This window comes from Parus major, chromosome Z (genome assembly GCF_001522545.3).
Source record: "Parus major isolate Abel chromosome Z, Parus_major1.1, whole genome shotgun sequence".
In the NCBI taxonomy this organism is placed as follows: Eukaryota; Metazoa; Chordata; class Aves; order Passeriformes; family Paridae; genus Parus; species Parus major.
Genome location: NC_031799.1, coordinates 27,184,780 through 27,196,124, shown reverse-complemented (window position 1 = coordinate 27,196,124; position 11,345 = coordinate 27,184,780). Strand labels below are relative to the sequence as shown.

At 35.6% G+C, this 11,345-nt stretch overlaps 1 protein-coding gene across 2 annotated transcripts; it reads right to left on the bottom strand.

The window, feature by feature from the left end:
* Positions 1-4,357: 4,357 nt before the first annotated feature.
* MLANA (melan-A) lies at positions 4,358-11,335 on the bottom strand. Of its 2 annotated transcripts, XM_015652844.3 has the most exons (6): positions 11,244-11,335; positions 10,734-10,840; positions 10,331-10,420; positions 7,723-7,819; positions 5,589-5,690; positions 4,358-4,640 (listed from the first exon to the last, which is right to left on the bottom strand). In XM_015652844.3, exons 3-6 carry the CDS (start codon positions 10,402-10,404, stop codon positions 4,572-4,574), a joined length of 342 nt encoding a protein of 113 aa, XP_015508330.1. In that variant the 5' UTR covers positions 10,405-10,420; positions 10,734-10,840; positions 11,244-11,335; the 3' UTR covers positions 4,358-4,571. The 2 variants fall into 2 exon arrangements, with proteins under 2 accessions (XP_015508330.1, XP_015508329.1); XM_015652843.2 differs by lacking the exon at positions 10,734-10,840 and having other exon boundaries at positions 11,244-11,333.
* Between the last annotated feature and the right edge of the window lie 10 nt (positions 11,336-11,345).

Below are 11,345 nucleotides of genomic sequence, written 5' to 3'. Positions count from 1 at the left end.
TGTCAATAGTATTTGTGACATTTAATGTCAATATTGTTGCCACAATAGATTATACATTCTGCCTTTTTTACTCTAATTAAATTTGGGGCAGTAGTCTTTGGTTCTTTTTTTGATGAATAAATGTCATAGAATCACAGAAGCAGAGAATGGGTCAGGTTGGAAGGAACCGCAGCAGGTCACCTGGTTCAATATACCTGCTCAAGCAGGATCATCCCAGAGCACATTACACATTGCTCCAGAATAGTTCTTGACTATTTCCAGTGAGGGAGACTCCACAACCTCTCTGGACAACCTGTTGCAGTGTGAGGGGTGTGATTCAGTGGAATTTGAGAGATGGCTCATGGTGGGTGAGGATGAGATGGATGAGCCTTTCTTCTTCCTATTGCTGTGAGCACATGGCAGTTAGGAGCACCACTACCCCTAAAGATGTAGTCTTTTGTATTGGTACCAGAATAGAATCTAGAAGAACTACATTTTGGCAGCAAGGGAAGGAATAATTAATTCTGTTCATTAGAAATCTAAGGCTGCTGCCATTGAGCCAAGGACTTTTTGCTTAAAGGAAGTAAAGTAAAAATTTGAGGTTCTCTAAGGATGCAAAATATAGAGGGTCAATTCCAAAAAAGTGCACAAGTGCTGGATTTTAGCTGGCAGCTTATATATGGGATAATACCTGTAGATAGCTTTCTAAACTTTATATTGCTGCTAGTTTACCTTCATTACTACATGTAAAGTTCAGTGCAAATATGTGCCCAAAAGACAACACTGGAAATTTTCAAGCACTTTTCAGCTCTAATGGGCAGTAAAATATATTTAATTAAATGGCATGAACACACAACAACCTTTCAACCTTGTTGCACAATTTAATATGCAGTCAACAGAAATGTTAAAGTGCATAAATGCTACTTCTCCAAAGACAAAGAAATTCATTAACCTTTTCCTTTACATAAGATGTAAAAAGAAGTTTGCTTTTAAAGACAAAAAAATATACTCACATCGTGTGAGAGAACACCAACAGAGTTGTGGGTATGCTACCAGTATTAGACAAAAACATGAATCGAAGTATTTCATTGAAAAATTACAATCAATATGACTAATACTAGTACAGTTCTTAGGGCCAAGATAATATACATACATCCCCAGCTGTAGCAGGAGTTAAGCCAAAGGACATTGCTGAGGTGAGTATCACTGGATTCTCCTAGCAACCAGCTGCAAATGCCAATTACTTACAATAGACTACTGAGACGCTAAAAAATCAAGTGCTTCCTATGAAGAGTTTGTGGTACTCTCTTTTATGATAACTGTCTGACATGTGTAGACTATACCCTTTGGCTCTTGGCTCAAGAGGCTGTTTTGCTACATGGTGGAGTATGCCAGGAAGATTGAACTCATCAGGACCTGCTGCATTTTGCCTTTGTTCAATAGCTTTGAAGGATACGTTAGGGCTTGTAACTGCATTAGAAAGTAGATGATCCGACAGGATCATACCAGCAATCCAAACATAGACAGTGTAACTGCTGTTGCCATTCTAATTTATAATCTGACCAAAACATGCTATATTAGCAAGGGTTCTGTTTTTGAAGTATTTCTTGCATCTACAGAAGGGTTCTATGCATAGCTATGGAGAAGTTCCTAAGGTCCTATTGTACAGATAAGAATTAATAACAGTGCGTCTACTGTTCTGATAGTGCAGATAAGAAGCAAGCAGAGCTTTATTCTCCAGCTATGACCAGCCACCTCTTCTTCAGCATCCAGGGGGAAAACTCAAATTGCCTGTGAATTTTTTCATTAGCTTTTTTTGATGGAAGAAAATGAAGCGCAAACATCACGTTTGTTCAAAATTGTAGTTGTAATAGAAAGCATCTAATAGCAGGCTGATTGCAAAGAGGGTAAAAACCAGAGAAGCAGAATGTCTTTGACTTTCACATGATCTCTATTACATACATGACCAAACCAAAGAAATTATGAATCTAAATTTTGGTGACCAATTGCTATTCTGGGGTGATACAACTGTCTAATCTGAAAGACTTCCCAGGAAGGTTGAACACCCTGTACCATGTTCTCCATGGATGGTAGTTAAAAAATTTCGGTGCTTTTCTTTTTAAAGGAACAGATGTCCTTGAATGTTTTAACTAGTATTTTGTAAACTGCAGTGTTATTGAGTGTAATACAAAAGTACCAGTACTTGCATCATGCATCTTTGGCAATTACAGGTCTCTTGTTTTCAAGGTCTGACCTGTCTTGTATCAGTGTGTTTTTTTAATGTGTCAGCAGTCAGGCTCTGCTATGTGCCATCACTGGGTATAGAGCCAGATTTGAAAAACGGAATTAGAATGGCATTAAGAATGAGTCATGAAGTTTACAACTGTTTGAGTGCTCTGTGAAGCTGTATTTCATGCTCTTATTTTAATGCACTTTAATCTGAGACCACTGTCTTATCTATGTCTATAAAGCAAAAATACTGCTTTCACCAGTAGAAAAAAGGAGAGGAGTTTCTGAAAACTAAGGATAGGTTTCCAAGAGGACTTATCTATCCTTCAAGTATCTATAAATTCAGCTGAAAGTTGAATTGTTCCAGTTCTGGCTGCTGAGGAGTTTTACATGGTTCCACAAAGAAATTTATATTTCTACTTCATCAGTGTTAACTTCCTCATGAGCTTTCGCAACATCTGGTAACATATTTAATTCTATGCAATTAACATTACTAAAAATGTGTGTAATCAAGTAAAACTTTTTGAACTCTAAGCACTTCACTTCTTCATAGCAAATATTCTCTATTATTTTTTTAATTGATTTTTTTCTCAGACATGAGGAAATATGTCTGCATATTTCAGTTCTATTCCACTGTAGGACTACATAGTCTTTTGAGGGGATTTTTAAGAGCCTTTACTCTGCCCCAGAGCAGAGAAATGCAGAGCACTGAGTTGCTAAAGGTATCAGCCCCAAGCTTTAGCTTTTACCAGTCCTGCAAGAAAATTAGTCAGCCATTGTGTTCTACATCTCTAGTGCTTACTAGCTATAAGATGGCATTTTTTATGTTCTCCTGTGTATCCTTCTTCCTGTTGCTAAACAATTCCAGATTTTTTTTTCCTGACAGGGTAGATATTGGAAATGACACAGGTAAGACAGCTTTTTAGGTTAAAATACATCTCTAAGTTTTTAAATAAACAGATCAACTAAATTTATAAAAACATAAGGATGGATTGTAACATTTCACAGCAATTACTGATACTTACTAACTTCCAACAATTTTATTAATCTATTCAAACATTTTTATTATGAAAGAAACGTTTCAAAAAACTGTCTTAAACTCCATGTATGTTGATACCTATGTTAGGTAAATAACTGTGTCTTGTGTTGAAAACTCTTTTTGTTTTAAGATGCTTGTATTTGATGACAAGGAACTAAATTCTTTAATAGCAGTTAATAATTGCTTTATGAGATCAGTTCTCTTCTGTAACTACTTTTGATTTTAGTGAATGTTGCACCATTTTAGCTGCCTTCTGCTGTGAGCCTTGTGCATAAATGTATTGATCTGCGTATAATCTTAAGTAGTAATCTGGCAAGCAAGGAGTAACAAAAAGGCTGAGTAAACAATAACTATCAAATGTATGTAGCCAATTAATGCATATAAAAATTCTTCATTTTTTTATTACTGCTAGTGTTCTGGCGAGCTTGGAAAATTAACATCTAGGAGTCTGTTGTCTTTGGTAATCTGTAAGAAACATGATTTTCATGCATTTTCTTACATAGTTTCATCATATTAGAAAGAAATTACTTGTAAATCTTCATATTTGCAAAGTTCTTTTGGTCTCTCACGACTGCCACAAGGAAATGGAAGGTGATGTCATTGTATCCATTCACTGTATGAAATAGTACAGACTGCAAGCAGAAACTCCTAGATTTCTTAGACTGATTGTGTTTTATTAGGAATTAATTCATTATAGTTACATAAACAAGTGATGTAAGGTAAAAGTGTGTTGTAAAACATAGTCACTTTTTGGAAGTTAATTTTGAAACTGCTGGTGAGGAAAACAGCCTGTAAGGAGTCATGTAGTCAAATGGTTCATTTTGTGACAGATTCTTTTACATTACATTCTAAGGAATAGTTGGAGGGTTTTTTTGGGTTTTTTTGCTGTGGTGGTTTTTTTTGGTGTGTTTATTTTTGTTTGTTGTTTTGTTTTGGTTTTGGGGGGTATTATTTCTTAAAGAAAGGGAAACGAAATGAGGAAGATGAAAACAAAGGTGCCATCACTTTTTACTCTGATTGATACTGAATAGTGTGTGATTATACATCTGTGTAGACCTATGAAGGATTCAAGATGACCAGACCATAATGAATTAATCTGACTGCAAGAAGTGAAAAGCTTAAAACAAAAGCGCATTCAGTTTATTAAGGCATTTCAATGACCACTTCTGTAAATTAAGCGGGAACACTTTTCAGCCACTGCTAGTGCAAACATGTGTTTTCTTTTGTAAGATTTTAGCTTTAAGAAAGTTAAGCGTATACAGGAAATAAAGAGTGAGCATGAAAAAATGGAATCAGTATGTTTAAGTTTTCAAATTTCATGTTGTCATGGTGAATAAGGTGGTGGTGATGGATCTGCAGCAATTTTGTCATAAGCTGGTGGAGCGTCAGGTACCTATGGTAAGGAAAATGGGTGTGAAAGATCAAAAAAAATCCTAAATGAGTTACAAGAAAAATGACAAGAAAATTATATTGAGCACAGAGCAAGCCAAGCTATTTACCACCATATTAGATATAGTTCTATGACTTAAAGAAGCTGAGCTCGTTCATTGTGTCTATGTTATAAGGTTACTTTTTTAGTAGTATGTTTTCTAGTTTTGCATCAGATTCACTTTATTGCTGTTGTTCATCCAAAGAGAGAATTTTTGGTGTTATAAAGGCAGGAATATTTTTCTTATATATATGGGGTGTTTTTAGATTGATAATTCAGACAAATATTGAAGCTTTTCTTTAAGAGTCTTGATGCAGGCATGTTGTCTTATTTCTAGTGGTAAAAATTTGAGTAGCTTATTTAAAATTGTTCAAAGTTAGCTTCTTCTCGATTCTAAAGCAATTTAAACACACCCATTTATATATACTTATCACTTAATTTACCTTTTTGCAAATTGAAAGTTTTAATGTTCATCTTTCCATAATGATTAGAAGAGCTAACACACTGAAGTTTTATAATGTTCCCTGATAAAGCTTGTCAGATTATAGTATACCAGACACAATCCATTTGTTTGTCAGAATGGCAGAAAATCAATTAGGGAGATGTTTGGGCTTTTTCAGTATATTTCAGCATTCAGGTGTTGCATCATTCTAATAGAATGCAAAACAATCATACAATTTAAGAATAAATGTAAATTGAAGACAGTCACTTTTAAAATAAGCATTCTAAATATTAAAAAAAAAAAATACAGTACAAATTTTTCTAAATACTACTTTCTAAGTTGATATTGAGGTATTGAAGACTTCAAGTATGAAAGAATACACCAAGGGAGAAATCATCAAGTGCTTGTTTAACAATATAATCTCACTGTGTCTTACTCAGTTTTTTGTGAGATTGTGATTTGCAACTTACCACAGAATTAAAGTCTCTGTAGTCCTGCAGAGCCATTTTGCAGTCCAGTATTTCTCCCTCACCTACCACATTTCGTATTGTGCTCATACTAGAGCCTTTGCTCTGTGACAGATCATAAAGAAATATAGAGAAGGTGAAAGGAAGAAGAGACTGTTAAGTTGGAACAAAATTTCACAACACATATACAGAATGTATTAGAATCTGGGATTAGAAACAATGCAAGTAAGGAAGATACCTTAGCTAACACTTTTTGCTGTGTCTGCTGAGACATATGCTCTCTCTCCTGTGTAATCCAATTACATTGCCAGAAAAATAAGTATCACATTTTTTAGGTCCCAGGCTGATGCAGAAACTGACATCTCATGTATCTGAATGCCTCCTCTTTTTTATGCCACCCATTTCTTTCCTTAATCCCCAGTCTTTTTGTTCTACATTTTGTCAACATTTCTTTTGTACACATTCTGTACCAGTTCTCCCCTAGCAAAAATAGCCTAAATAAAATATGATCTTCAAAACCAGAAAGTAGCAATCTGTGATTAGAAGGAATTAAAAAACAGATTATGCTTTTTGCCAGGATATACAAAGCGGGCATTTGGTTTGATTTGTGAAGGGGTTTTTTTAGAATTACCTTAATTTTTGAAACATTTCACTAAGAAATGTTCATGTTTTAGGTATTCTGCCAGGTGATATGTGTCTTGGATAGATAACCGGATAGGACAGAGTTACCAGAAACAGCAACAAAGTAGATTTGCTGACTTAGATGAGAGCTTTGCTGGGTTTTTCAGTCCCAAATAGTTACTTATATCTTCTTAAAATATTAGGATAACAAAAAGATAATGTAAAACATATGTTTGGATAAACCCTTGTCCTGGTTTCAGCTGGAGTAAAGTTAATTTTCTTTTAAACAGCTGGTACAGTGTTTTGTTTTGGATTCATTATGAGGCTAGTGCTGATAACACAATGATGATTTGTTTTTGTTTCAGTAGCTCTTGCTCTAAGTCAAGGACTCTTCAGTGGCTCATGTTCTGCCACAGAGTGGGTGCACTAGAAACTGGGAGGGCTCATGGCTGGGACACCTGACCTGGAGTAGCCAAAGGAATATTCCACACCAGAGAACATCAGGCTCAGTATATAAAGAAGGGATTTGGGAGGGGCTGATTGCTGCTCAGGAATGAGATGGATATCAGTTGGGGGTGGTGAGAAACTGTATTATCAATCACTTGTTCCTTTGGGGTTTTACTCCTCTCCTTCTCTCCTTTTCATTATTATGATTAGTAGTAGTAAATTATTATATTTTGTTTCAATTATTCATCTGTTCTTATCTCAACCCATGAAGTTCACCTTTTCTTTCCAATTCTCCTCCACACTAGGGTGGCAGTGAAAGTATGCAAGTGTCTACATAGTGATTAATTGCTGTCTGGGGTTAAACCATAACAAGCTTTCACTTTAAAGAATTAAAAAATACCTCCCTTTCATAGGAGAGGGAGCAAAACTTATAAAATAAAGCTTTGGGACTTCAACAACAGATGTTATGAGAAGGATTGTACCTTTTTAAAAAATATTTTTGAAAAAGATACAAATGGAAGTATTTTTAAAGTAGTCTTTAGAAAACAAATCTCAAACCCATCCCAATTTTTTTGTAAATCCTTAAACTACAAGTCAAATTTTATATGGATGAAGCACACATCACCCATATTTACCTACTTGTCAGTTATTTTCTTTCTCTGCTTCTTTGATTTACTCTAATCATATCTAACCTTATTTAGGGGTAAATCTGATGAACAGTGAATATATTACTTTCATTTAAATGAAAGGACACAGAATGTTTCTTCATTTTGTGTAAATATTAATAGAAATTTAACGTTTTTTACGGATGTGTTGTGCAAAGTTGGGCGACTGGTTTCATGTCCCTTTGCTTTGGATTCCTCTTACCCCTTTGTCTGACTTGCAAGTTCTTTAGATTAGGTAGTATTTCATATTGTGTGGTTTTGTCTGTGACACGTTAGTGTAGATAATGCCTGAGATAATGACATCCTCTATAGATTTGATGTTTTTCTCTGCATTAATAAAATGCAAACCATGATAATATGTTGTCAGAATAATAGCATGAGAGAAAATGAGCTGCCACACTTACCCGCAGACTTCTGTAGCCACTACGTCGTTTGTAATACCAGCAGCCAAAGGCAAGTAAAATTGCCAGCACCAAAATGAAAAGTCCAATACCCAGAGCTCTGTTGGGAAAACAAAACAGAATAATTTGCACCACAACTAGATGTATCATCCTGGGAGCAAGAATGGTTAGACCAAAACTTTGTGTCATTTTCCTTTTATCAGAGGAAAGTATGGAGCAGAATTTACCATAGAAAATAGGCAAAGTATCAATAACTTCAGCAAGTTTATTTAGATTTAGTTGTTAGCTAATTTCTCTATCAAATTCTGAAACATTTTAAAAATGTATTTCTTTGAAAATAATTATCTACCAGTGACTACTGATTCCAAAAACACCTGTTTACCTGTCTGTAAATCTAGCAAATCACAGCATTGTGAGACTGCAAGTGAATGTGAAATAAATTAAATGCGGCATCGTCAATGATGCAGCTCATGTTTATTTGCTAAATTTCTCTAGGTAGCAAGTACTTAAAATGTATCCTAATTGCATCATATTGCAACAACTTCTAATGATGGAAGGGTTTTTAGATGCATAAAACACATTACAACTTTAAAACATGCCTAAGAAACTTTGAGTTATTCATAAAGAGCTCCATAAAGATTTAGTTCTTGCATGACATACTAGGCACAGTATTGGTGTCACTGTGTGATGTTTTAGGGAAAGTATGCTTTGCAAACTGTGCTGTAAAACATCCTTCCCACTGCTCACTGGGGACTTGGCAGAAGCAGCACAGTTCCACTCCATGTCAAAAAGCAAGCTGACAAAGTAATTTCAAATTTCCTGATCACAAAACCCCTTCCTTTAGTGTCAATATCCTCCCTTTTGAGACATATCAAATTCATTCTTTTATTTGTTCTTTACCTGTTCAGGAACAGAAGTGTATGTGAAATGATTAAAAGGGAAAGAGTGTGGTGGAAAAAATTACTCAGTGAATCAGGATAAACATTCTAACACACTTCTGTATATCTTATGCCTAGCTGCCTAGGAATTACCCCAGGCTTTTCCAGTGGGACTGAGTTGTGGCATATGTGACTTATCAGAGAGCTTTTATATCCATTTGCTGTCATTTTCACTGACCCCAAGTCTCATGAAGGAGTATTTCCTTGTGAACTAAAAAGCCTGAAAGGAGATGCGAGCAGATTTGTGTGGCAGAACAGGCTGCCTTTTTGTCTGAACTTCCTGTGTGCTATTTGAAGCATGAAACCCCTTGGAGACAAAGGGATTTTCTTTTTCCCAAGTACGTGGATCTTTTAAGTCTCGTGCCCCTTAAAGACTCTGTGTGGCCTGTGGGTCAGGTTGTGTTCTTAACCCAAGAACAGAGCTCACAGCACTCACTTTCTGATGCAGCCAAAATTGTGAGATTGCTTCACTGGTTTTGCTACTCATGCCAGTGCAATTGAAACTTGGAGGGACTACTTCTCCAAGTAACTGGTACCCTCTCTACATTTTTAGACTTTCTGCATGTCATATGTTGTGTTGTTTAAGCGGTCCATTCGCCTGTATGCCCCCAGAATGTGTGTCATTTCTAGAGCTGGTACTTCTGACTGCACATTTGCCATTTATCTACTTCCCTTACTACTCAGAGGCTAGTATGGAATGTGTGTATACAATTTCTTACAATTCCAGTTACAGCTGAAGTTCTGCTGCTAGGAATCTGGGCTTATACCTAGAATACTTCTGGTAGGGGAAGGATAGTGTCACTTTTACATATCTAGAAAAACTACTTACAGTTGCAACCACTAGAACTCACAGCAGTTAGAGGTAAGCATGCCTAGTTTCAAGTGCTGAAACATGCCTAGCCAGTTTTTTTTGGGTTTGTTTGTTTGTTTGTTTGTTTTCTTTTTTTGAAAAACTGAACTGCTTTGGATGGCCTATTAGGGAGCTTTCCCTTTTGTTAATTCTTTTTCCAGGGCTGATGGAGGAGCAATTATCTTGTAGTATGAGTGTTTACAGTAAGTCATTAAGTTTGGGGCCCAGGAAGCCAGGTACCAGCAGCACAATTCACATACAGATATCCCAAGCACACTGGAATTACTTATGTGATAAAACATCACCAGTTGGCTGGTGTCTCTAATAATCCCAGACCAAACATATTTTATTGTAATTCAAAGATAAAAAATAGTTGCCAGAAACAATTTAGGAGTCACACATGTATGGCACTGATGTATTTTGGGGTTTTTTTAACCATTTCTCTGGGGCTTTCTTTCATTCAAAGAACAATGTGCCTTTGAGATTCCTAAGAGAGGTCTGGGAATCTAGAGATTTAGTATACAGATCACCTTGCAACAGGCTCAAAAGTGAATTCTAAATAAGCCTCAATAAACCTGGTAAAGGCTAATGACTTCTGATCATATGATTTAACTCTAGATTCTTGAATTCTGGAATTCTGATTTTTCTTAATATTGAGGGCTCTCTAAGATTGCACTATGACAAACATTAGAACTATAAGATAGTCAAAAGGCACTCTATCTATATACAATAGTGACTATTTTTGAATCAGTTTTCTGTTTTTCTTTCAATGCAAATTCCTTCACCAGCTTACATGCTAACATAGGTTTTGATTTATGCTTACTCTTCTGCTGCAAAATAGTTGTGTCCTTTCCCTCTGAAATGGTTGCCATCCACGTGGTTATATCTTCTGGGCATTTTGTGAGGCTCAAACCTACAGGGTAAAAACGTAGTGTGCCAGTGTGATAAACCTTTAAAGCATAAGGTTCTTTGTTTTAACAGGAGCATTTTAGAGTAAGGGTAAGCTGGTGTCTTAAGAATCAAGTAGATCCATATACACACACAACTATCCCAATTTAAGAAAAAGCTCAAAACCGTAACTATAGTCTACATATTGGTATCACCACTGACATCAAGGTTTTTTGCCACTGAGTGTAACAGAGTTTGCAGAATTTGATCTGTTTAGGTACAAAGTAATGGCAGATTTCTGAAGCAAAATCTAGAATATTGAAAAACAGACAATTTACCTGGACAAGAAAAACAATTGAGTTTTCACAAAAGTTGTTTTTGTATTCAGTTATTTCCTGTAAACACTCAGGGGACAGGTTTTCTGCCACTGGAGACTCTCAGAGATCTGTTGAATTTCAGATAGGAATACTGATTTATGTCTGCTGACAATAGAAACTCAAATGTATAGGGAATTTATATTACAATCTTTATTTCCAGTCTTAAGGTGATAATCGTAGCTGTCTGAACAGTTAAAAATCTACTCAACCAAATATAGTGAAGAAGAAATCTACATGTAATCACATTTCCATAATATGAAAAGCACAACGACAGCTCCTACTTGATAGTATCCCTCTAATCTACCTATCCTATACAGGTAAATTATAAAAAACAATGACTTTACTAAAGAAAATTCTAGCCAAGGAAAGAAAACATCTTGAGTTTGCTTAGAGATAGTCAAGCTTCTTCTAAAGCAAAATTTTTAAGCAAAACTGAAATTTTTGTGTAAAACAAGAAAATATAAATCTTACCTCCTTCAGACCTGTATTCTGTCTGCTAACTGAAGGCATATGCAGCTTTCTTTGACTTAGTCTGTTTTTTTCTCCTTTGATCTGTCCTCTTATGACTATCAC